This window comes from Melospiza melodia, chromosome 5, assembly GCF_035770615.1.
Source record: "Melospiza melodia melodia isolate bMelMel2 chromosome 5, bMelMel2.pri, whole genome shotgun sequence".
Lineage (NCBI taxonomy): Eukaryota > Metazoa > Chordata > Aves > Passeriformes > Passerellidae > Melospiza > Melospiza melodia.
In genome coordinates, this window is record NC_086198.1 from 29,634,631 (window position 1) to 29,661,826 (window position 27,196).

General features: G+C 39.7%; 2 protein-coding genes across 4 annotated transcripts in view; one reads left to right on the plus strand and one right to left on the minus strand.

The window, feature by feature from the left end:
• The window catches only part of ARHGAP10 (Rho GTPase activating protein 10), a 138,533-nt gene extending 119,370 nt beyond the window's left edge, over positions 1–19,163 (plus strand). Inside the window, exons 21-23 of the mRNA XM_063156749.1 lie at positions 9,516–9,647; positions 10,576–10,667; positions 18,194–19,163. Of these exons, the coding sequence (XP_063012819.1) occupies positions 9,516–9,647; positions 10,576–10,667; positions 18,194–18,282 (313 nt within the window). The 3' untranslated portion in view covers positions 18,283–19,163. The remainder of the gene's footprint in view (positions 1–9,515; positions 9,648–10,575; positions 10,668–18,193) is intronic.
• Positions 19,164–24,170: 5,007 nt separating this feature from the next.
• The window catches only part of NR3C2 (nuclear receptor subfamily 3 group C member 2), a 189,094-nt gene continuing 186,068 nt past the window's right edge, over positions 24,171–27,196 (minus strand). For all 3 annotated transcript variants that reach the window (XM_063156751.1, XM_063156752.1, XM_063156750.1), the window contains one exon: positions 24,171–27,010. In XM_063156751.1, coding sequence (XP_063012821.1) covers positions 26,855–27,010 — 156 coding nt within the window. In that variant the 3' untranslated portion in view covers positions 24,171–26,854. The remainder of the gene's footprint in view (positions 27,011–27,196) is intronic.

The window sequence follows — 27,196 nt, forward strand, 5'->3', positions numbered from 1 at the left end:
ACCACTATCAAGACAAACTTTTCCAGCCTTTAGTGCCAAGAACAGTGGAAGGAGCATGTCTGGAGAAAAGATCTGTTACAAATATTTTCCATAATGGCATTCTGAGTAGCCAGCTCTGGTGATGAAACAAGAGTAAAATGTATGTGTAGATGTACATAACACATGAGAATATATAGATAGTCACAGAGCAATTATTAATAATAAACTGCTGACTTGAGTGTTTATTAACTAGAACAGGTTTTTTTCTCTCATATGTATTGAAAGAATTCCAGATTTATAGGCATTTTCCATAAATGTCGTTTCTTCAGTAGAAGTCTGAAGTTACTCTTCCTTTATCTTCTTGTACTATCCTCTAGAAGTGAGTAGAATTAGCAACTAGTTGTACTTACCAAAGAGAGGTGCATGTGTGGAAAAGATGCTGTAGTTGGTATAAAACTGGACTGTCAGTGAAAGCTAATTAAGGAATGCAGGTTTAGCAGGACAGTGATAATGTCACTTCAGAGAATAAAAGGAGGAGTGGTGGTTTTATCCAGAGAGTTTGGATATCCAGGGAACTTCAGGTGTTTGAAAGAACATTGCTTTTTTTTTTTTTGTTTGTTTGTTTATTAATTTTCATCAAAAATTATACAGCACTGGTGTTTTAGAAACATGACTTGATGGCTCGAGGTTTTCTGCTCATTTGGAAACAGTACTTAGAGTTCTCTTTGGAAGGAAAAAAATAAAGGTGCATGGTATGTGCATTTAGATAATTTGTCAAAAGTAGTTTCTTTCTTCCACTCGCCTCTCTGTGAAGTCTGCTTAAGAGCTGCTTCTGTAACAAGCCTGGACAGTGACAGAATAGTCTGTGAACGTTGCATTCTTTCTTTCCTCTGCATTCTCACCTCAGACTGGCTTCTCTTCCCCTTCTAGTTTGGGTGACTCAGAGGGCCCTGCCTTAATAAATAAAACCCAAACCAGACCATAGAGCAGCTCCAGTGTAGTGATGGCAGAATGTAGCTCAGGTAGCTCTCACAGCTCCAGGAAATGTAGCACTGGCTGTTAGTTGTAGACTGTTCTCATAAGATGGACCAACCCTTAGAGTTAGGTGAAGAGCAAACCTGTTTGTGCAGAATTTCAAAATGTTTTGTATTTTGAGCCAAATTGGGACAAAATCAACCCTTTCTTAAATCCACAGTATCATCCTTCAAATGGTGTTGCAGGTGTTCAGTGATCTGCAGCATGTGCCATAGTGAGTCTAGGGGAGATGGAATTACACCAGCGGATCCGGTTCCTCGGGTTCCTGCTGATGTTTGTAACACATGGGTGTTCCGTGTCCGAGATCGATCGCTCCCGAGTTATGCAGTCAACAAGGTGATGGGGACTTCTTTGTGGCAGAAGATTGCTTGCAGCTTTTCCCAGGGGAGGCATGTTGCATTGTGGGTCAAGATGTGTCAGATATTTCAAGAGCTGGTTTACACCAGTAGTTTGTTTTAAGCAAGAGTACGTGATGGGTAGCAAGAATACCTTTTGTGGTATTTGTTTTCAAGAAAGAAGCTTGTTTTTTTCCAGAATGATAGCTGTTGTCACCATGATGTTTCCTGGCAGAAATTTTTGTGATGCATGCCCTTTCCTTGTCCCACCTAACAAAGCAAGAGCTACAGCTTCCAACATGGTGAGGTGAGCACCAAATGGAAGCAAATACACTCTCACCTCCTGATGGGCTCTAGGAGGGGCTTCATGTCCAGAGTGGTGAAAGAAGCAAAGAGAGCAAGGGCTTTGCCACCCATGTGAAATATCTCACAAAGGCCCGACTGCTCAATTGTCACGTCAGCATTTAGAGATGTGCTGTGCATACGGTGTAGTTTGAAGGTGATGTTTCACATATGTGCCATTCTGAAGCCCCGTTAAGCTGTTGGTTTTCATGTCTGTAAGTGTGTGTGTCTGCCTGATGCTAGATTTTCTCTGAAAGCTCTGTGTGGATCAGACATATGTCCTGTGTTGTCACGTGCTGCTGTAGGGGTGAGTAGGGACTTGGGTGGTGCTTGGCAGGGGTGGTTCTCAGTGGAGACCTGAGTTTGCTGCTTTAAGACTATCATGCACCCTAAACTTTCTTTAACCTTTTTCCTGAAGTTATTTTTAACTTCACACTTCCATCTAGAGCCAAATACTAAAAATAAATAGGTTTTATTTTTACATACACTCTATGGTAGAACATAGGGGTTTTTTTTCCCCTGTCAATCACCAAGTTACGCAGTAGTTTCTGTAGACACAGGATTCAAACTCCAGATAGCCTAGGATGGGTCAATTACCACTTCTACTTGATGGAGCACTACTTGATGTCATAAATATGCACTGTTTGAAAATACCTTCTATCCAAGGATGCTTTGCACAAGGTGATTTCAAACACAATAAATTCATAATTATAGTTCTGAGCTGAGTAAAGGATTGCTCTCCACTAGTATGGACGTTTTTTCCCTTTAAGGAAGAGCAGCAACAGCAATCTCAGTTTAATGTTAACCACAGCATTTGCATTCTTCCTTTTTTCCTCTCTTACTCTCCATACAGACTCTCTCCTACACAGTTTCTGATTTTTCTATTGCATTTGCCCAAAAAGTAAGTAAATCTGCCACATCTTTTCTTCAAGAGGCTTGCTGGCTTTTTGCTGGAGGATATGACCCTTTCTAATTGGCACTGAAAAATAGTACACCCTAATCACTCAGATTTTTATTCCTGTGGTGAAATTTTTAATAGTTCAACACATGTAGTTTCCTAAGAGGAGTTCAGGATTTCAGCTACTAAGAGGCTGGATAGCCTTTCTAAGCTAGTCCCCAGACTGTTTTGATGGTAGTGATGGTCTTGAGCTTGGAAATATGGATTAGAAGGAGTTATGGGTAGCTGTTAAACTACATTTGAACTGTGGAGCTATAGTCAATCCTCCCTTTTACCTGCAGTGGAAAGTTAGTGATACAAAACTTGAATTTCACCCTATTCCACTATGGCTTTGCACATGCAGAAGACGACAGTGATAGCTAAACTGGGTATACATCTCAGTGTCTAATAAACATGCTTAAGCAAGTAAAGACAACGTCCAGAAATTTAAAGTCCTCTTAATAGTGAAGAAGGTGTTATTGCCAGTTTCAGTATCACATGTGGAGTGGTGTAATTAAATTAAAACAGGGCGAGGGAAACCTTTTTTTTCAGCTGCTGTGGTTTGATTATAGAATTTACTTACAGAATCATTTATTGATGATCCTGTCCTATTCAGCCTTTCCAGAGCTCTGGCTGTAATGGCAGCTCACCTCTGATGGATTAGTACAGGTTTCCCTCATTGCAATGACTGATTTGTCAAAAGGTGGATTACCAGTCATGCCCTAAAATACTGTGGGCTGCCTTATGTCTTTTTTCACTTGACCTCAGAATGAACCAAAAAAGCTGAACACTTGGTATTCTCTGGACTCGCTATGTGTTGTAATTAATCTTTCTGAGGACCTTTTTCTGATAAGGAAAGATTTGTTGCTGTAACTGGCCCCTTGTTGTGACGAGATTTCTTTGTGCTTACAGTACAATGCCCTGTGCCAGGGCTTATCTACAGACATTACAGACTTACCCTCACAGTGCTGGGTTTTCAGAATTGGGTCAGTCCTCCTTTTTTTGTTGAAAGTATCCTACACTTACTGCATGATCACTTCTTCATTCAAATAATGGAAATGAATGCCTTGTTTCTCAGCTGGAGAGTTCATTCTTGGGATCTGAGACTGCAGGATGTCTGGGTTTTCCAGGGGGCTGGAACATGGTGACTTGATGGTTGTTCTGGATGGAGCTATGATGCAGGGTATGGAATAGCCTTCCTCAAGATGATACTGGGCATCTGTTTACCTTGCGTGTTCTTCTTTCCTTCTCTAAGCCTTTGGGATTTTGCAGTTGGAGGGGATGGAAAGCATTCCTGTCCCTCAAACATTTTCAGTAGTGTAGGTGGGTGCAGGGCTTGTTAAAGCAATTACATTTCTGGGCTAATAATGGTAAGATTTATAGTTTCCAAACCGAATCTCACCTTGATGCTTCTGTAGGAGCATGCAGGGTACAGTCCTGACAGTCCAAATACCAAAGTGTTCAAAGTCCAGAGGACAAATGGAAGCACCATTATATAAATGGATTTATATTGGAAGCATCCAATATAAATGGATTTTCAGGAATGTGCAAGGGACTAATGGAAGGTGAAATAATTCAGAGTTTGTTTTTTTTTTTAAATTTCTTATGAATTTTTCTTAATTGGTTCTCCCAACAGTAAAAGATTCTGTTACCCAGTTCAATGGTATGTAAGTGCTACACTGTGGATCTAGTTTTGGGGTTTTCAATATGCAAAATGGTGACAAGATCTGTGCTGTGCAGCATCCAGGGTTTTTTTGACCATGCTGGGAAGATGTTACTCATTCTTCATGAAATCTCAACCTGTTCAAATTGCTGGTGAGCAACCTGATGTTAAAAGAGCCATCAGATGGCAAGGATGGGCAGAGATAGTGATAACACATAACAGGAGCCTTGGAGATAGTTATTAATTTTGTTTGACTTCTGCGTGAATTCCCATCAGCCTTGTTAGATCTACATCAGTAGACTGCATGTCTGGTCTCCTTAAAATGGCAATACTTTCTTTTTTGTACCTTCTGGCAGTGGTGTGAATTTGCAGTTTTACCTAAAGGATGAGCGACTTCGGTTTCACTGTCTTGAAAACTTATTATAAAATCTAATGTCACCATCCTGTTTTATTGAAAGAAGGTGCTCTAGCTGCTGTTGGGTCATTGTGCTTATTCTGCAGTTTGTTTTTGTTTCAGCTGCCACCTCTTCAGTGACTCAGCACTTTGAGAGCGGGTTTAGCAGAGCAGGCACTTCTTTTTGTACCCTTTCGTTATGCAAGCAGAGCAAGAGCCCTCATTTTGCAGCTTCTTTGAGACAGGCATAATATAACTTAGTCATGTGGCTCGTACAGAACAGACCTTGCCATCTCCTTGGCTGCCAGGGAGCTTGACAGCAGCACTGCTGTGTGAGCACAGGGTAAATGGTGTGTGTGCTCAGGGCAGGCAGGGGTGTGGATGCAATTGCTGGAATGAGCTAAAGTTTCCTTTTTAAATTTTTAAAAATTGTTATTTTTCTTTTCTTTTCTTTTCTTTGCATTCCTCCAGGGTAACACAGCCCCCTCATTTCTTTTCCCCTGAAAGGAGCAGCGGTGAGGTGTAAGCTTATAGATGTACATATTTCACTTTTGCTTTGTCTGAATTATCATTTAAAATGCTTCAACTTGGGACAGCTGCTGTAGACATTAGCTTTGGATTTACCAGACTGGCGTGAAAGATCATTTCACTAATGTGTTAGCTGCCTCACTGAGACTTCACAATCCAAGTTAAAAACCCTCTATTTCAGTGCTGACTGATGTGCTCTGTATAAATGAGGGTTCAGGAAAGCTGCGTGCATGTCACATACTTGAAATGTTGAGGATGCAGTTTCTTTCCAGGGGGAACACAGATGGGGAAATTCTGGCCTTCTGTTTGTCTCCAGCTTTGCTGCAGCTACGACAATTTTTAGAATTTTGGCCACATTTTTCTGCTCCTCCCTCCACAGGGCACAGAGGATTCTCAGGTGCAGGAAGACATGGTGGTGGTCACTATTGGCTTGCATAAAGAATCATCAATAACCAACACCCTTTGATACACACTGTCATCCTGTAATGAAACCTTTCAGAACGCTTTCATTGAGTTTGTCAGCCAGACACTGTGATACGACAGCCGTGGTGCTGCCAAACTTGTCTGAAACAACCCTCTTTTTCTCAGGAGTTGCAGCGTAGATTCTTTTCACAGACTCTCTTCCTTGCTCTCAAGATAAGAGGCTGCTCTTTAGCTGTGTTACCTTAGGAACCAGCCAGATAAACATCCAATAAAATCTTGTTTTCAGAAATTTCTTTCTGAATATCAGTGCAGAATCTCTAGCTTATTTTCAGTAAAGCCATTCTCCCCTCCTCCCTTTTCCCATCGTTCACTATGCTAGACAATAGCTTTTTTTCCTCAAAGAGAGATGGTTATGTCAGCCTTTTTGGGTTTTTTTCCTACCCACAGAAAATGCATTGCCTTCATTTTAGCCTCAGGATTTCTTCAACATACCTTCTTAAAGTTGAGATGCTGTGTGATAACACACGCAATACTTTCTAATATAGCATCATCTTGATAAACAAGGTGTGCAGATCTTTACAGCAAGGCAGCCTTGCTGTGACAAGAGCCTTTTCAAGGAAAAAACAATAAAATCTAACCTTTTGTTGCTTACACACCGCAACATTGGAAATTATTTTTCTCATTGAGTAAAACCTTCTGTTTCAGTAAAAAGAATTAAATGGTTCCTGAGGTAACCAAGTACAGTAAATAAAAAAAAAAAAAAACACAACTCAACTGAATCCATAAATTTTAGGATGTGCTTAATAGTTAAAGCTATCAACATTTTTTTTCCTTTGTTTTCTTTCTTCTTACTGTGGTGAAGCTATTGCTGTTGAAAAATGTGTTGGGTTTTTTTGTCTCCTGCTGGATGGTGGAGCATGATCTCTTGCTGGGTAACCAGGAGCCTAAAGTGACAGGCAAATTCTGCTGCAGTGTTTTCCCTACAGCTGTAAAGTATTAAGGGAATTCATCAAAAAAGTGGGGGAGGGAGCAGCCCAGCACTCCACATACCTGTACTTCTGGAGTGTTTTTCTACTACAACTGTTGGAGTGGCTCAGAATTTGTAGAAAACCTGCCAATTTTAACATGCTTCTATAAAATCCTGTCTGGTAAAGGACAGTGTAGTCTCACTTGGTGATAGATTGCAATTCTTGTTGAGTCTCTGTAATTTGAGAAATCGACATGCCATAGCATGGAACTGAACATTTCATTTCATCTCCTGTTCCTTTATGTGCACACCTCTTTCTCTTTTTTTTTTTTTTTTTTTTTTTTTTTTTCCTTCTTTCTTTCCTCTCCAAGTCTCAGCAAGAAACCATCTGGTATTTATTCCAAGTATTCTTAAGAATGACCAATGCTTCCCTGGGTCAGAGGGTTCCTTTTGTGCTCTCTCTGTTCTGAGCATTGCTTTGAAGTCATGAATTCTGTGTGAGGTGCAGGTGGTGTGTGTTGTTCTAGAGCTGATTGAGTAAATTGCAGAGATTACCATGATGTATCCATCAATGAAATATTTAATAAATGCAAGTTTTAATATTCAGTTGTTGAAAATTAAACCACACATCTGAAGTTGCAATACAAAAGGCCACTTGATAAATATTCTTGAATTATGAATACTTTGCATTAGAGACATTTTAATACTCCTTTGGCAATATACTTGGAGTGTTATTTTTCTGTTTTCAGTAGTTTTACAGGTTTCAGAAATGAGTTTAACACCAATCCTTATCCCAGAATCAGGGAATGGCTTAGGTTGGAAGAGACCTTAAAGATCACATCATTTCAAACCCCCTGCCAAGAGACTGATTTGAATTTAATAAATAGCAAGGAAAATATTTTTTCTTTAAGTCTCAGGACTGTTTTAAGTAGAAGAGTTTAGTCTGTGCAAGTAGAAAACTTCTTTTAAATTCACTTTTGAAAAACTTTTTTCTTGTGTTCACCTGCTGAGTTAAAATTAATTCTGTATGTAGACATTATGAGTGAGGAATGATGAAGAAATTATTTACTTTTTGGCAAACTTTATAAACTTTACAGTACCACTGAGGATTGTTTTATTCTTAGTATTTAGGGAAAATGATCCAAATGCTGGTGTTCATTTTTTTGGTTTGTATGAATGAAGTCACTTTTAGCTGAAGTTTTTTATTTTATTTGAGGAAATTTTTTCAATTATTAGGTAAAAATGGGAGGAAGGAGACAAGTTGAAGTAAAACAAAACCCTAAAATTCTATAGGTGCTGTTCCTAAATGTATGTTATTATTGGAAGATATAAAAAATTGTGCCGTGGAAGATTCCCAGGCAGAAAAGATGACTGGATATCCTCTTCCCAAAGTTAAGCATAAAATATGTTTCTAGACAGCATGATCCTGCTCATCATTCAGTTTAATGTATATGATTCCTTTCCTTATTTGGTAAATCTGATAATTTTTAAAAGCAGAGCATGTTTTGATAAAACCTTCTGGTTATGATTCCAACACATTTAAGTTTCATTTTTACTAGTAGAATTAACTATAGAATGCTGTTTTATAAACTGTGAATTCCAGTTTTTATTCAAATGCCATCTGATACATTTCCAAAGGAAAAGCCATTGTCTTGTTATAAGGAATGTGAAATTCACATTATAATGTACTAAATTAAAAAAAAAAAAAAACCACAAAATAAATGCCTGCTTAACTATGTAATTGCTAGAGTGACTGAGATATGAGTTTGTAAAAGTTGAATTTGATTGTAAATCATGCTATGCAAACCAACAAATAATGATAATTTCTTCTAGAAATTAAATATCCCAGTGTACAATAAGATAAAAATTAGCTATCTAAGTTAGATTTCCTGCTTTCTTCTATTCATCTACAATTATAATAGGGCTGATTCTTGATTCCTCTTTTTGCTTGGTCCACTCCATTTTGATTAGGTGTGCATTTAGACTCCCACAAAAACCTTCTTGACTGAGTTCTTAGATTTCGGTGGTGCTTTTCAGATCAATGCTGTCTAAGAGATTAATCTTGGAGTAAGACAAAGTCATAAATGCTGTATTGGAAAGTCTCTGCTTCTGAGGGAACAATTGCTGTGTGCAAATGATTTTAATGCTGTTTCTGCTTAGAAGCTGCTTGAAGTCCAGCTCTTTGTTCCAAAGACATGCTGACAGCCAGGTTTTGGACTATTTGTTGTTTGTCCACGCAATGAAGGAAAGCCTCCCAGTGCTGGAACCCTTCAGTTCTTTTAAGGCATAAGATTAGAAATGTTCTTTATGTTGGGGACAACTTTATGTGTTTACTAATACAAGCTTTAAATTTTGTCAGCTATTTCTTCTCCTCTTGTGGTAACTTTGTGTTCAGCCATTAATTTAACAACATTGATGGGGGCAGCCCCTGAGACAGTGTTTGCACAGCTCCATAAAGATCTCAATCCAGAGCCAGCATCGTGATCCCAGTGCTGGAATAGCTGCAGCCTCTTTAGAAATCTTCTCAGTTGTACAGTACTGAGGAGATTTTTAAATAGATTCATCAAAACTTGTAAAGGCAGAGTGGCAGCTCAAATAATAGCCTGCTCTATGCAATTTCACTTTGTCTGTCTTTATCAGATAAGGAATGGGGAATTTTGCCCTTTTATTGCCTATGTCATGCATCTCAGGTAATTCTCCTTAGCTTAGGATGTAGGGCATGTCGGAAAAAGAATTCCAAGGAGGAGTGCAGAATCATATGGTGGCCATTTCTGCAAAATCAGCTTGACAATATTATTTGGTTTGAATTTGAAAATCTCACAGGTTGTCCAGTTATAAAGATTCAAATATTTTGGTAGGATAAGAAATTCTATTCATGTTGTTAATTCTGCCTTGAATGTATTTCCTCTTAGTCCTGCTCAGAGCCGCCCGTCGATGGTCTCGTGGATGAACATTCCATCTGCTAACCCGGCTGCCTCAGATGCTGCACTACCCAATTTCATCTTCCCCAGCCCTGCCCCTGGCACTGACAGAGCAGTGGAAAGGTATGGTGTGCACTTCAACTTCTGCTGGCTCTTTATTTGCCTCCTTTTCTGTATCTTCACAAAAACAGTCTCCCGTGGCATGTGAATGATTGTCTCAAACCAGGAAATGCAGCCTGGCAGCAATTTTAACAGAATGAAATACCTGCCTACTTCATCTTACTTTTCCTTTCAGCACCTTCCTTGGTGGAAGGCACACAGTCCCCTGAGCCAGTGGTCTGCTGGTTAATACAGGAGAGCTGTATTAACAGTGGGTGGGCAATTCGTAGTGTCTCTCTCTTGCAGTGTTTCTCTTAGAGTCTTTTAAAATGCAGATTCTTCCACCTTTGCCAGATTTAAGATTCTCATCCTAGACTTTTTTCCTTTCTCTTTGGTTTCATTCTTTTCTTTCATTCTTTTGTCCAGCTTTCCTTCCATCCTGTTTCTGCTTCCTTCCATGTTGGTTTCCACGCTTTGAAATATTTTGAACTTTTTCTTTGAAGGTCTTCACCATCTTAGCTTTTCCCTTCAAATTTAATATATGTCTTTCTAATTAAGTAGTTCAAGTAGTAGGTATATTCACAAATTCTTCACAACACTTGATAAAAAAACCCTATTTCTTATTACTGGTTGAATTTAAGAAGTATATCATACTTTGCCTGCTATTGAGTTCATTGCTGACTAGCACATGAAAAAAATGTAACTGTAGGTGAAAGTCGAGTTTGTCATAAAAATAGTGTGCAGAAAGTTGGGAGTATGGTATTCAGAAATGCCAACAGTAAGCTGTGAAGCTTCAGCTTTGGCTGTGTGTATGAATTATAACCCTGTAATGATGCATGTGAGATTGTGTTTAAAGTTTTAGTCATCTCCAAATGTGAATGGAGAGAGAATGGTTGAGACAGTGTCTTCATAATAGTAAAAAGTTGCTATAATTCATAATTTCATTTTTCAGTGTTGCCCACCGAAAAGCAAGAGCAGTTTATCCATGTGAAGCAGAACACAGCTCTGAATTGTCATTTCAGATAGGAGCAATATTTGAAGATGGTAAGTACTGCTTGAGTAAATATAAAGCAATGAAAAACAAATTGACAAAACTGCTAAAATGGCTTTGGATAAAAATACAAGCCTGACTGCTATTCTGCCAACATTGCTGATGGCACACAGTTGGTGATGGAGGTATTTTCTGGTATGAAGAAGCTACTTAACATATCCTTAGCACTGTGAGGCAGTGCTTTTGATTTTTGGGTGAATACTCTTCCAACTGGTATAATTTTTCAGCATCATTTACATGTGTTGTAGTACCAAAAGAAGGTTATTCAATAATAGAAGAAAGCACCTTGGCCTGTGAAACTGAATTTTTTAAAATGTGAACTCTTGTTATAAAATAACACAGGGGTTTTCCTTTAAAGAAAAAAAAAATCTGTGTCAGGATTTTGAAGCAAACAGAGTGCCAGGTAAATCAGGTGAACAATGGAGGAAAAAAGAGTGTTTTTACTGATTTAGATCAAGGTCTGCATTAGTGTGTGCATGTACTGGTAGAAAATAGAATATTCACTGAGGTGTGGAATGAAGGCCTGTGTTTAATGATTTCTATGGATCCAAATATAGCATTACATGTGAAATCCAGAAGGTGAATCCTGTGCTCAAGACTCTGTTCTCAGTGAGCTTCCATGGATCTACCCTTCAGCAAATGCACAGGGACTTCAAACTGATAGGAAAGCTTTTAATTTTTTTAACCTTATGCCAATGACTACTGTAATACCAATTCTCAAAATGCAGAATGGGAAGCTTAGCAAAGTTTTTTTTTTTAATAGTGTATATAATAGGATATTCCTGTCCTCTGTTTTCCCCCAAACAAGTAAACAGCAAGCCTATTCCACACTTCAGTTCTGTTTTTTCTTTTTTTTCAACGTACAGTGGTCTGGGGTCCCCACTAGGTTCTTCCCTACCTGCACCCACTTTACAAAATCATTCTTGATGTTTCCTATTAGAGCTGCCTTGCAGGCAAATCATGTCTGAATCAAGTTAGGTGGGAAACCTTTTAAAGATGAATTAGCTGAGTGATTGCTCTTTTTTAAAGTCCTTAACACCACTTATTTTAATTTAAGTTTTTTTAAAACATGACTGATAGGGCTCTTCAGCAGACATCAAACTGTGTATAGGAAAGAAAATCTAGTGCATGGTGGAAAAGATTTGATGTCTGGGAGAGCCATTTCTGCTGTAGAACAGCAAGGGCTGTGTGTTAGCTTGGGGTAAGGAAGTCTCCCAAGAAGTAGTTCCTTGTGTGTCTTGTTTTTGTGTGAGAGCAATGTTAAGATTGTATCTTTGTATGAGAACTCCGAAGCGGTGACAAAGCCCGCATGATCTGGTGCATTGCAGCCTCAGGTGAGTTTTTCAACTGGAGAGTTGGATTGCCCCAAAACAAGTATGGAATTTGACTCTGGCATCTGTGCAGAAAAGTTTCAGCTGTAACTTTTTCCATGTCATCAGACAAATAAGGTCCAAAGCCTGGGAAAAAGGTTGCATGGATTGCATTTGGAAAACCCAATTGCAGATTTCCGATGGCAAAGCTCACATTTCCTTAAACACATTACTTTCAATTTGTTCTGCTGTATCCTGGTTATTTCACAGGTGTTGTCCTTGCCCTGCAGGGCTCTCACCCTCAGGTAGGCTGTGGATTGGCAGAAAAAATGGGGAGAGCATGCAAGTAGTAAGGCAGTAACTGTATGTAATGGTAATTTCATAACTTTTCCCAGTAGTTTATGTCATGGATGGCTCTTTCATGCCAAGTGCAGACCTGTCTCCACATTTGAAACCTCTGAAATGCCTCAACATGAGCCTTTTCTTTCTGTATCAGGCACCCCTGTGTCTGTGCTGAAATCAGATTGCAGTGAATCAATTCAGGTTCTTTAGTTACTCAATTTAAATTCCCATATGCCCTAATAAAGCCCCCAAATGAAGAATTAAAGTAATAATACATCAATTCTGCAGCTCTACCAATAACCTTAACTATCAAAGTGACAACGCATCAATCAAGTTGACATACAGCTAGTATCAACCATTAAAGTAACTGTTAAATTAATGTCTACTAAAAAGTGCTGCTTCCATTAGTGAAGGTTTTATATGTCTCTCCTTTCTCCACCCGGCCTCTCTCACTTTCTAATCCTGTCTCTTTTTCTTTCCCTTTTTCTTTCCTCTCTTTCCTGCTTTGTTTCCTTTTTCCTGTTTCCTTCCCTGTTCTTGGTTTGTCTCTCTTGGTCCATAGATGTTGATTGCAGCAGTTCTGTCCCAGCTGTCCATACTCTGGATGAATCTTTCTGGCTGCTTCAGCCTCAGACAGGATAATGGCATTTAGGGAAGCAGTCTTGCACCTGTCATAGCTACTAAATGTAATATTGGTGCAAGAAGGTGAGTTTAACCTTTGCTCCCATCTCCATTTCCTGTTTCTAAACAGGGGGAAAACATCTGTCTCCGTCTGCCAAGGTTAGATTTGCTAATATTCTGAGTTAAGCTTTGCATCACCTGTTAAGAATCTGTATAGAACCTTAGCATTTTCACATTCAGGTGTTTTCAGTACTGCATGTACATTGTGCTTCCCCAAATCCCACAGTCTTTCCATTAAAGTGCCGTAGAATATAAATGCTGAGGCACCATCTGGTAAGTTAAAAAGAAAAGGCAAAGTTTTCTATTTAATTGAATTGTGTAGGAAAATGAATAACGTAATCTGAACAATATCCACGAGATTTTTTTTTTAAATCTTCTATTCAATTTGCCTTGGGCTGTGCCAATATTTTTTATTTCCCAGTTGTTACAGGCTATATTATTGACAGCACATAACAATATAATTCAAGTGGTTGGAAGCAAAGCTTGGAGAGTTTGCAGCTGGATAAGGGCACATAAGGGAAGAAGCAGAGTAGAATCTGAGATTGAGAGACATATGCTGGCTGTGCATGTCTGTTGTTGTTGAGGCAGATATTCCCAATAATCAGGGGAAGAATAATCAGACTGCCTGGCACTGGAATTTTGCCAGTCTTGGAGCCAAGTGTTATTAAATTTCTGGTTCTTGAAAGAGACTGCTTTAAAGTCAGTAAATGGGAATTTCACTCTGGAGAAGTGTTTCAGATAGGTTAAATGGTGTTTACACAATAAAAATTCCTTGGCAGAACTGCTAGCAGGAAGGCTTCCTGAAAACTTGTCAAGATAGCTCTTATCAAGGCTTTTTACAATTTTTAAAATCCAATTTTAGGGGAGAGAAAACATGAGGAAAACTGAGAGTGTGTTTTGTTCCTAAGGAAAAGTGGGGCACCCATCATCCCCACCAAGTACAAAAGGAGCACAAAAAGCCACATTCACACAGCCCTTGTCATCCCCATCTCTCTCTCCCACTGTAACAAAGTGCCAGCCTTAGTTAATATTCCTGGCTTTGACTCCAAGGCACTCTGCCCTCTGATTCATGCTGTGGCTTCTGGACTGTCTTCATGGTCCTGACCAATCCAGGATTTACATCAAAGAGGAGTGGTGCTCCCGAAATACTGCATTGCACTGTATGTGCAAATAGTTCTTCTGTTGGGTAAAAATGGAGATAGAGCCCCTTCTTGGTGCACCTTTCATCTGTGTAGTTCAGAGCACTTGGAAACATTCATGGGGAGGAACCCCCTGACTCCTAGTCCTGTGTTCTGTCCACAAGATAATTCTGCTTCTCACAGCATAATTAAGGGAAACAGCAAGTTTTGAAATTTCGAATTCCAGGCTAACCCTAAGCATGATAAATATTTCTGCTATCAACTCAACCCACAGGGATTGTTTCAAAAACCCAAAGGGGTTTCTAAACACAGAGGGCTTGCAGGAACATTTGGTTGCTTTAATTGAATTTCCTGATGAAAAATTGGCCAGCATCATTGAGTTCGATGGAAGTGATTTCTAGTGCTGTAGTGGTTTTAGCAGTGAAATTTCTGTTGCTCTCAGTAATCCTCATTTATGTTGCTTTTTGAGGTTTTTACCCTGATTGACAGTCCATGAGAAAGGGAGGCCCTCTTCTGCCAGACACCATGCAGGTTAGGTTTGCTCCCAAAACAGCCAGTTTCCACAAAGACGTGGAAATCAGTGTGAATCAGTGTCTGATTCAGTCCTGCTGAAGTTAGTGGCACCCAGCCAATGAACTAATACTGCTGAGGAAGTAAGTCCTGCTCTCTTTGTGATTGAGACCTGTGAAACATTTGAGCTGCCAGAGCAGAGCAAAGTCTGCTTATGGCACTGGGTCTCTGGGAAGAGCTGCTTGTGAATTTTATGTATTTGCAGTTAGAAAATAACAACATTGGCAGTATCAAAGCTATTTCCTTTGAAGAATACAGAAAAGTAAGAGGCAATGCTGCACATGCCAAATTGACCTAATGGTGTTCCTTGATTAGAAGAAATCAGATCTCACGGCAAGTTCCAAGTCTCTGGATTTTGCTGGCCCATTTGAGCTGGGGTGATTGTTCCACAGCCCTTGCTGTTGTACTCATGCTCAGACATCTTTCTTCCCTGCACCTTACCTGCATGAGTGAGACTGCTGAAAAGGCCTTGCAGGTGCTGAGGAGGTCACTGTCCCCCTCTGAGCTCTCAACTTGGCTGCTATTTGCACTGTCCTAAGAGGTGGTGGCTTTTAGTGGTGGTTTTGTGCTTGGTCTTGTTGTACAGCCTTGCTATACACTCATTAAATCTTGCTGAAAATATTTACTGTTTATTTCTGTGCTCTGTATCTTTTATACTGTGAGTGTTTCCCCTCCTGTCCTGTGCCAGCATGAGCCTTAGTCCTGTGGGATGATTGCTCTAGTAATGAGTTGTAGTTTTAAGGCCAAGTGTGTAGTTTCTGCATCAAGGTATTTTTAAATGAGGCAGGCCTGAGAAAGTGCTAAGAACTGTAATTGTTGTTGACTGAGAAGAAATGACAGAAAGGGGACACTACAGATGTCTTCTCTTGAGCAGGGCATTTTTTCAGGAATAGTCCTGGGTTTAAGAAGAGCTGTGCATGAGAGAGGAATGAGGTTTGTGTGGTTAAGTGGTTTTGATTTTAAAGGAATGCATGCTGTTGTGCACTGTACTTCAGAAATGGATTAGCAAAGTAAATAGGATCACTGGAGCTTAAAGCAGCTTTACTTTTGGATGGCACCTTCATTAATATCTTTTGCGTACAGAAGCAGTCAGTGATGTACACAAGCATCTTGTTGCAAAAGGTGATTGGAGTGGGGGCAGAAACCTTCCCTGCTGTGACAGCCACCACAGCTGCTGAACATTAAGAATTACTTTTTGCTGTGTTACTTTTTCTTATTACTTTTTTTTACTAAAAAAATTACTTAAAAAAAAAAGATCTCTAGAAATGGTGGCCTTAGGTGTAATTGAGTGATAATTCCTTCTTCAGTCTTCCCAGAGTCTAAAAGAACTGTCTGCCAACAAGTGAGACCCTGAGCTGTGTAGTGTACATGTGCAACATTTCATTTCCTAAGCCCAGAGCTCAGCTGCACCAGCTAGGTCTTGTCTGCTGGGGTGAAAATGATGTTTCCCACTCTAACCCAGCTGCTGGGCCATGAACCTGCTGTAGAGTGCAGAGTTCACCATTATCTTATCAAACTTGCTCGGAAAATATTTCTGTGGAAGTTTGCTGTTGTGTTGAGTGATGTGATTCAGCTTAGTTCCTCCTCTGTGTAAATTTTAGGTAAATTTTAATTTCGGTGTGATCCCCTCAGATGAAGGCTTCCCTCAGCTTGAACAGATCTTGGATTTATAGACTCTCACATGCCAGTGGTACCCACCCTCTTTCTAATGGAAATTAAGGTTAAGCATCAAAGGGCAGGTAGAAATTTCTTACTTCTAGGTTTTCTAGTTGCTTTTCTTCCTAATCTGTCTTGTTTTTTGGGAGTTTGTTTCCTGTAACACAGATGTGCTCCGTAGGTATGGGATTCCTCAGGGAGGGGTTTGGCTGCTGGTGCACTTGCTGGAAATGCAGAATTACAGCTTCTGGAGGGAGGTTTGTGCTGGTGTCAGCCATGCAGTTTCAAATGCCTGTGTACTCTGTAATTGTGGAACAGAAAGGATAAAGGGAGAGGAGGGCCTGCTAATTACTAATAGTAATGTAAGTTACTATGTGAGAACAGATCCTCAAAGGTAATTGTCTATGCATGTTTTTCCTTTGGAATCTTTTTGCTGAATACATTTATTACAGAGATAAGCCCAGCATTTTGTGCTGAATCTAAACTATCAGTATCATTTGAAAGCAGTTTCGTTTTCTGGGTTCTTTGGAGTTGTAGCTGCTGTTTAAAGTGTGGTTTCTGTGCACAGCTGTCTAAGAATAATAGGACACAAGGAAAAAACCAGGAAAAGTACGTTTTTAAGTCCTCAAATTAAGAGCTTTACAATGCTTTTGGAAGTGAGACTTAACATGTTGCTCTCTCTCAACTGTTATTTCCCTGATATGTAGAAGGCTACAAATATCACATTTCCCAATGTGTTAATGTGTTTTAAATAAAGCACTGACATGGCTGGCAGCACGTTTCAGCATTTGTCTGATGTCTTCCCTAAATACTGTCTGTCTCAGAAGCACTGTGAGGATAAATTAGGATGGGAGAGTGTGCCGTAGGTTGCTAAAAAGTGTGGGATTTTGCAGTTACATAGGTAAATAGGTATCTGTATTGTATCCTTAAAAGACACTCAGAGGGGAATTTGAGGCCTTTCTAGTCTGTTTTCCAAAGAAAGGAGGCTTATGCTTCTTTTTTAACTTCCTGTCAAATGTGGTCAATATATATATATTCAGGAAGTCAGCTTTCATTAGTTCTCTTGCTCACAGAGGAACTTCTGGGGCATTGAGAGTCCAAGCTGAAATATTTCTTATTTTATATTCACGGACACTCTTGCATGAACTTTGGGATTCGCAGTGGTAAACACTTAGGATGGCACAAGGAGCTTGCAAGCCTTTGCTTTGTGTTTTGTGAATTGCACCATGTATTTGAATTTCAGAGAGAGGATTTAATCAGAAGAATGATTCAGATTTTGTCCACGGGTCACTTCTAATAGCAGCTCTATTCTGAAGAGATGGTACTTGGAGTGACATCTGGATCATTTCCATTTCCCCTACAATCCTTTCTGTGCTTACTTTTCATGCCAAGTAAAGTCCTGGGCTGTGGTTCTGATCTTCCAGATTCATCACTTCTCCTCAAGACAGGTTCTTGCTCTTGTTTTGCCCCACCTACTGAAAGTGTTTTCCACTGTTTGATATGAATTCAGACTTTTCCCCTAAGGCACAAATTTTTCTATTTTATAAATCTGTCCTGAGCTCCATTAACTATTTCCTTAATGAAGTCTCCTGCACCTAAAAGCTATTTCACCATGTAGGCTTTGCAGAAGTACATTATATTTAAGTCAAGTTAATAATCCTCTTTATCTTTCCTAGCCAGATTCTTAAACTGGTGATTGCAGATGAAGGGACGTTTTTGTGGGTGCTTTGCCTGGTGTCATGCAGCTAAAGCTGAAAAGTACTAATTCAAACATAAAAAGATGCAGTAATTTTAGTAATTTTCTCTCCTTTTCTTTTGCAGTGCAATTTTCCAGAGAGCCAGGATGGCTAGAAGGCACGTTAGATGGCAAGAGAGGACTTATTCCACAAAATTATGTTCAGTTTTTATAGCTTTGTGCATTGAACGCCAAGAAGGTGTACATGGTATCCATGGATTTTTGTTCTAGTCACTTGTCTCTACTTTTGTGACTGCTTTTAATCAGTGAAGAGCTGGACTATGGATTGAAGATTTTATCTGTATAAAGACATTAAGTGCTGCCAAATATGAATTAGAAAAAAATGATTCTTTGAGGGTTGGAATTGGGAGGGGGGGGGCAAGAAAGAGGGATGGAGGGATAAGTTGATTTTTTAATAGGGGGCTTGTTTTTTCAGTTGTAAAAAGCAGTAGTAGTATGTTTGTGTGCAAGATAAATAGCTTTTGAAGTCAAGTATTTGGTTCATCTGTGACTCAACTTAGTGTCCTGGAGATGATGCTTTGATGGCCACCATTTTTAACAGCATGTGAGGGTGCTGAGGCCCTGGCACAGGCTGCCCAGAGCAGCTGTGGATGCCCCATCCCTGGAAGTGTTCAAGGGCAGGTTGGAGGGGGCTCTGAGCAACCTGGTCTAGTTGGAAGGTGTCCCTGCCCATGGCAGGGGATTGGAAATAAATGGTCTTTAAGGTCCCTCCCTACCCAGTCCATTCTATGATTCTATGATCATTTTAGGTTTGGAAAATACTGATGGATAAAAAAAGCTATCATGCTGACAATTAAATTATATTTCAGAGTGGAATAGCCAGTGCAGAACAGACATCAGTAAGTAAAAATAATAGTTATCAAGACATGACATTTTTCAAATGTCTTCAAAGAGCACATTCGTTTATGTTGTGTGTATGATTTCATTTATTTTATAAAGATAAGACACATGAACTTTTATTACAGGCTCCTATATGTCATGGTTCCTTTGCTACTCAAAAATATCACTGTAAATGAAATAAAATGTTATTTGTTATTTGACTTGTCATTCCTATGTTGCAGAGTATTTTGCTCTGGTTCTGGAAGTTGTGGCATGAAATAATTATTGGCAGCTCTGTGCAGTCAGCCTCAAGCAGGCTCCAGAAGGGATGGGGAGCTTTCCTCACACAAAATAGGCAACTCTGGAAGTTCAAGCCATAAGGGAAAAGAGAATCTCTGGCTATGGTGCTTTTGCATACTGGAGAATTCCAGCATTTTATCTGTTGTCTGTTTTAGCTGCTTGTTCACCTTGCCTGTCTTCCTTCCCTCTAATTGTCCACTGCAATGTCTTATTGATGCCTCAAAATTTGTAGAACTTAAAAAAAGTTACATGCAGTTTATCATTAATTTCTCTATTTTTCTCTCCTTCAAGAAAGACAATAGAGAGGATGCAGGAAAGCGTGACAGGATGGCATGCTAATTCAGGCTCACTTATTTGTTAAACTGGACTCCGTGGATTTCAAGTCCTTTACTGCAGCTCTACTTAGCTTGCAAGTTTTCCTAATAAATGAGATTAGTAAACAGTTAATGGTTAATGCTGCCGTGGGGTTGGGATGGCTTTTTCCCCCAAGGATTTAACTCCATGCAATGAATTTGTTCCTTTGCCTGGGCTGCACAGACCACTGGAGTATGCACAAATCACTTGCAGATGGAGCAATGGTGGGCCAAGCCAGTACAGCTCTCCAGCACTGACCCTCATTGCTTGGAGGAGTTTCATTTGGAGAATTCTCCTGGTACTGGAGCAATGACTCCCTGCTCCAAAGCTTTTAGGCAGTTCTTGTCTTGGCTAAGTGACCCAGGCACTGAAAATGACTTCTGACTGATTTGCTCCTTGATTCAGTGCTAAGGAAATAGCTGCACCAGTACTTGCAGCAACAGCCTGCAGGTTTCTGTGCTCACATTCATTCACATGGCAAAGCTCCCTCCTGGCTGGGTCTCCCGTTGCCTGAGCCCACAGCTCTATCAACTCATCTGTGGCCTTAAAGATTCATTCTGGAGGCAGGATGGTGTTTGTGTGCCAAACTCAGTTTTCATGGCTACCACTTGGTAGAAAATGTTGAAAGGAGAGGGAGAATATAAATCTTTGGTGTTAGCCTTGCAGGTGTGGCAGCTAGGTATGCTGGCTTGTCAGATGGTGAAGCTCTGATAACTTGGAGCTTTCAAGCTTTGGAAGTTGCTTCCATTTGTTTTGTTGTTGTTTTAAACCTGCAGTGCATGTTTGATCTTGTTCTGGCTGCTGTCCTCCCGAATTCTCAATGTGCTAGCTGCTCAGCTCTAGCTCTGGGTGGTGGGGCTTTTTTTCCTTATAACTGAAGTTGTTTAAAAAGCAGATATAAAGAGAAGGAGTAAGAGTCTTAGTGTCTCTTCCATCCAGTCCTGTGAGCCTGTTTTACCTTCAGGTGAGATGTTTTGAGTCTCCTGTTACTCCTGGAGCTATGCAGAACCCAAACAAGAAGAAAACTTTTCTCCTGAGAAGTGATACACTGAGCAGAGGTAACACTAATCCAGACTTTCTCACGTCCCAGCCGTTGTCTGAAGGCAGTGGTGTGAGCTGAGCCAGATCAGATCTGGCTTCCAGGCTAACCACAGTGCCTCTGAGGAATTCACTTGTGGGAACTGCTACCCACCAGATGGGTTTCCACATCAGCCCAGTTACACCAGTGCCAAGTACAGACTTGCACAGCCCAGTAGCCATGGCCAAGCTCGTTCTTCATCCTCGCTGCTGAGCAGAGCTGTGAACGATGCCCTCGGTACTGACTGCTTGGAAGTGGAGATTAAAAAATGAAATACAAAGGAAGTCAGGCTTTTGAGATTGCTTGCTTTCCTGAAGGTGGCCTTTAGGGCATGCCTCTTGTCTGGTAGCCATCTACCATGGCTTGGTAGATTTTGGAGGAGTGCAGTAATGTGCTGTTGAGACAGGAAGGAGGACAGGGAGTCCCATCTGGAGCAAGCTGGTTGCAGGATCCTTCTCTTGGCCTGGCAGCAGGATGGTCATTCTCCATGGCATGGCCTCTGTCCTCTTTCATGGAACTGCTCCCCTGTCACAGCTGGGGGCACAGAGGAGTTAATCCTTGGGTTGGGTTCCCGGCCCTTGCTCTGTGCTGGTTACTGTGGGCAGGGCCACAGACTTGTTGGTTTTCAAAAGCTGAGGCTGCTGATAGTGAATGCATGACATGGGCTGAAAATTAGGAAAAAAAAAGCCAAACAAAAAAGGCTTTTTATGCAAAATAGCTTTGGCCTTGCCATCACTGTGGGGCCAAAGATTGAATCCCTCAGGCTGGGGATGAAGGTTGGATGTGTTTGCTGAATAATTAATGGCCAAGCTGAGACTCCTGCCCAGCTGGGCTCAGCAGAAATTTATAGCCTGTAAGTCACTGGCCGAGGTGCAGTGCTGTGCCTTGGCCAGCAGCACTTCCACTCTGCTGGGTGCAAAACCCTGGGGTTTTCAAACTGCTGAAGGTTAAGTGTTGTCCCAGCTGATCTTCATGGCGGGTTTCCTTCTGATGCTGTCTTTTATGAGTGAAAGAAAAATCTCATTAGCTGATTTATCTGTCCTGTAATGAAAATACAGCTGCCACACTGCTTGCAGCTTTTGCTACCCAAGCCTCTAATTGTGTCACAGAAGAGATTTGGGCAGAAACTTGCCTTCCTTAATGCTGTTCCTTGTTCTCTTAACCCATTTCACAATTGGTTTGCAGTTTAAGGAGAAAAGTTGCTGACAGAGGGCCTGTGTAGGCTGTAAATGCACCAGTGCTAAACTGGGTTTCACTGAAAGTCTTCAGTGGAGTTTCACCTCTTCAGCTGAATGTGTCTTGGACATTGTTTTCTACATCAGAGTCCAACAGTCTGCCCTCATCTGTCCTTGCAGTAGCCACAGGTAAGTGCCAAATAAACTCCACCCTGTCAACATCTACAATTAAAGTAAGAACACCTCAAAAACCTTATGGCAGGGCATAGTTTACCAAGCACAATCTGTGACAGGAAAGAGCATTTTTTCCACTCCTTTCTTAGTAATATTGTACTCCTCATGAACTCCTAGTCTCTGCAGATACCTGAGTGCCCCAGCTTGAGGTCAGGTTACAAGTTTTATTATGGTTTTAAGTAGTGATAGCATCGTCTTATTTCTAGAACAGCAAATGACAGATGCATCTGCTTGTAAGCATATGGGAAATTTTTCTTAACACTGCTGATCCCCTACTATTCTTTCCTTCTGACAATTCAGCAAAGAGAAAGCAGGTGCAGGGATTTTTTGGCAATAAAAAAGTTCATGCAACTTTGTTATTAAAAGACCAAAATGCAATGAAATGGTGGCTTTACACCACAGACCAGGCTTTGTGCAGAACTTGGTGGTGAATTGCTGAGAGAGTGTCCAGAACAAAATAAGATAGTTAGAAGGGGCAATAAAACTCCTGCTAGCTCACTGTAAATACAACTGGAGAAGGTCTGACCCTGAGAAGGCAGGGTCAATGGGGAGACCTTGTGTATATAAAACAGAATTTCTCTCAGGGCAAGAGGGATTCACTAATTTTAGTCAATGGGAAGAGCAGCAGGAGGTTAACAAAAACTGGAGCCCAGACTGGTCTGGCCACTGAGGGTTTGTTTCTTCCAGTGGGATGCCCAGAGCAGTATCAGCACGTGGTTTGCCAAGCCCAGGGAGGCAGGAGCAGTGAACCACCCTGCTCATGTTGGGCATTCCCTGCCCTGCAGCCTGAGGAGCTGCTCCTGCCTGGAGCCACGACACCCGGAGCTGGCAGGGATTGCTGGAACCACCACTCCCCTGGCTGGAGAGAGGTGCTGCAGGGCATTGCAAGTTACTTTATGTTGAAGTGTTCATGTCCAGGTGAAATGGGGCTCTGGGCAGCTGGTCTAGTGGAAGGTGTCCCTGCCCAAGGCTGGAGGTTGGAACTGGATGATCTTAAAGGTCCCTTCCAACCCAACCCACTCTTTAGTTCTGCACTGTTCCTGCACGAGCAGAAGGCTTGCCTCTAGGGATATCACTGCACCAGCAGCTAGCTGAGATTAAAATGCAAGAAATACTTGCAATCAAACCAGTTTAATTCATGTATATTTGTACAATTTGTATAAAAAAAGGAAAAAAAAAAGAAAAATAGGTACTTGCAGACATTAACATAAAGACCAAACAATATTTTCTATTTATTTAAAAAGCTTTAAACATACAGAAGCAAACCCCTAATTATAAATGCATCATTATGCATAGATTTTACTGTTTACACCATACTGCTGGCTGCTTTTTTCATCCAGGAATCTATTTAAACTCCAAGAATTCTTAAACATTTCTCTGAGCTTCCTGGCCTCAGAACTGCTGTCTGTCTTATCAAGTCATTGACCTCCAGCTGAAAACATTGCTCTAAAAAAAGTCAAATCTTTAATAAACAATTAAAAGTGCATTAACTGTAGAATTTTTTAATTTCATAAATGTTTAAACAAGTCAGTGAAAAACACCACCCTGTGAATTAGCTTTTTGCATGATTGATTGTAAAGTATCTTTTTAATAAGATTTTGATATTGCAAACTTAAGTATTTTCTATTTTACTCCGTGCAACTGCTCAGTGGCACGATGTGTAGTATTCCTGAAATACCCACTGCAGTACATTACACTATTTTACATTTTAACCGTGTATACAATGCTCTTGCTGCATATCCCTGTTCCTTCTTACAACAAAATAATTTAGCTCGATGAACAAAAGCCCACTTTCTAAAAGCTGTTATAGTTTGTCTTGTATTTTGCAGGAGACAAATGCCTATTTCATTCTAAACAAATTCAAAAGAACTTCCCGGTAGCTAAAAACTAGGGCTGGGTTTTGTGGTTTCTTTTTCTTTTTTCTGTACACAGGTTTAGATAAAAAAAGTGATGGCTATTCTGCTTAAGTGTCCTTGATAAGAGAATACTGCCTCTTACAACATCTATATCCAATTGTATCTATTACTTCAATGATGTCTAGCAAAAAAATAATAATCAATGAATGGTTTCATAAACAACAGGTGATTAAAGTAAAGGATTTATTATAATCTGCTTACAGTTGTTTGCAAAGACAGACATACGTTTTTGCATAAAGATATAAATTGCTTTTTAAAACTAATTTAGTGTGTTTAATTATATGACGTTTCTGTGAATTATGAATTGTACCAAACCAAGATTAAAAGTAATAAGGTACAAAAATAGGAGCAAACAGACAACAATTTGGACTGGGACAGGCATTTAACAGTGAAGTGTAGAATATGGCTTTGCTATTTTAGTCAAGCAAAGTTACTCTGAGACAGAAAAGGAGGCAGTAACTTTGTTAATATAAAAAGCTGCTGCAGACTGTATTCACCCAGAACCTGGCTTTGAAATCTTCTATTTTAGACTTTAAAAAAAAACCTAAATGAATAGATGGATGTATGACTGTGTCTTTACTGTAAACAACCAGTCTGCATGCTGTATATCTCACGTTGGAAGTTTGGCTTTCATATTGCTGTGCAGGTCAGTATTTAAAGATCTGCCTATGAATTAGACTTCCAAAATGCAAATAATATATGTATGTATATATTTATATATAAAAAACCTCTCTGAATACAGTCTTTACAGATTTACCATTGCATAAGGCAGGTGTCATTTAAAAAGACAAGTAGCGTTGACTGTCTTCAGTGCACCACAGTGCACCTCCAAATTTGAGTTCAGAAAGGGTGTAGAATTCTTAATTCGACCACCATTGACAAGAAATGCTACATTCCAACCGGCCAAGGGACACACTATAGCTCAAAAATACCAGTGGCACCCAGAGAGAACACTACAGATTAGGACTCTGAAAAACTATTCTATTTAAACATGAGCATATGGTAGCAACAGTTGAGCCTCAGAAAAGTTCACCTGTCCTCTATTCTACTCCAAAATCTTGTAGTTGCTTATAAATTGTGAAATAGTGAAAATCACCTCAAAAATTCTCTTCTTTGCAGTCTTATTCTAGAGAAAACATTTTTGAGACAAAATCAGACCAACTGAGTTGAACTTGTAGTGTGAACATTTGTCTTCTTGGATGTATCCCGATTATTACAAAAATGCTTACAAAATTACAGATACTTTTAGTTTATCACTAAAAATTCTACTCAGCTTATCTGCCCTTATCATCCCTCACCATCCCTCTCACCAGTACAAATCTCCTTGATATACTTACTGTAATGATCTGCATGTTCCCTTCAGCATAACCAGAGATCAATCTCTCCCATCTGAAATAATAATCTGAACTTTTAAGATGTTTTATAGATCCACTATTCAAAGGAAAAAAACAAAACCAAAACCAAACAATCTGGGAAACCTTAGTAAAAAAAGAAAAATCATTCAACGTGTTGCTTGCCCCTGTTCCCCTGAGAGAGAAAGGGAATAGAGGGCAAGAACTCACTAGATCATTAGGCTGGCAAAAGCTTTGGAGAGAGACCATAATTTGTCTTGTTAAATGAAACCTTGGTAAAGTGGCAAACACAAAACTGTGTAGTTTCCTACAGATATATGAAGCAGGAGTTCTAAGATGTGCTCAAGTCACATATGCTTGCAAGAGAGACAAAAGGGGAGGAAAATAGAGAGAGAAATAGAAAGGCTTAAAACACAACTGAAAAGGTTAAGCGTGGTTATTTACAACAGATACTGTAGGATGGTAAATTAGATATGATGCTAAAAAAGGCACAGCTTTCCCTTTCTTAAATACACTGTAAACGGTTCATTATGCATGCAGAACATTTCACTTTACAAAAAAATTACCTTGTTTGTTTAGACAAAGATAGTACTTAAATAGTCTCCAGCAAAATAGAGTTCTTTCAAAAATACTTTCCCATTCATCCTATTAACCATTAAAGATTTTTTTGTCTCATTTACAAAAGTTCCTTACACCTTATTTCAGGTCCTTCACAATTTATACATACAGCAATGTACAGTACAGCAAAAGACTGCAAAAAATTATTTGTAAAGCCAGCACAATAGATACTATAAATTGATACCAGGGCATTTGTTTTTCACATCTTATCCTTTTGAATTAAATAGTAAATGGACACTTAACACAGTGTATATCATCTATGATGGGATAACATGGGATAACAAATGCCACAGGTGGGGATAACAGTATTCCACACCAAATGTTCTGTTATTACTTTACACGTTAGGGTTTGTGTTTGTGTATATATGTGTGTGTATATATATAGCTTTTGTTTGTAATTTTTTTTGGGTTTTTTTTTTGTTTTTTTTTTTTTTTTTTACAAGAAAAGAATATTAATGCCCCATATTGACTTTACGTTTTATGTGCAAACCAAGGGTAAGCTTTAAAAAGTTCTCATTAGTTCTCGAACCCTTTTAAAACAAGCAAACAATACCAGAAACTACATGGCATATTTAAAACTCCATCTGTTAAAATATCAAAATCAAAGAGTTATTGACTAGATATGGCTTTTCATCCAGAGGAACAGGAACATTTTCTAAGTGTATTAGGGTTATGGGGTAATTTCCAAACATCTAGGTCTTGCCAAATCCGAGTCAACTGCTTTCCATTCCCCCAAACCCTTCGTATGATTTTAGACTATTCAGAGACTGCTGAACAAGTGTAAAGAGCATGTTTAAAATATGGTTTCTTGGGTCCTTCATGGGTGTGGAATAACACAGGGAAACTTAAGGCAAAGTTCTTCCATTTAAGACATTTTCTATCACTTCCTGTGAAAGTACAGGGGCTTGGCATTCCCAGATTCCACCTTTGGTAGCTGGTCACTGATGATTTCCACCAGCATGGCTGGAAACTCTACTTTCAGTGCCTGAGACTCTCGGAAGGTGTAGAAGCAGAATTCCAATAAGTCACTAACAAGCTGAAATACAGAAAGAAACACTTTTTAGGAAAAACACCAATATTTTTGCACACAACAACAGCTTACTGATAATTGATTATTTCCAAGAAATACCATCTCACTCTGACCTGACAGTCCATTTACAGGGGTTATAAAGCAAACAAAAGAACCCAAATGCCAAAGGGCTACTTGACTCATTAAAAATCA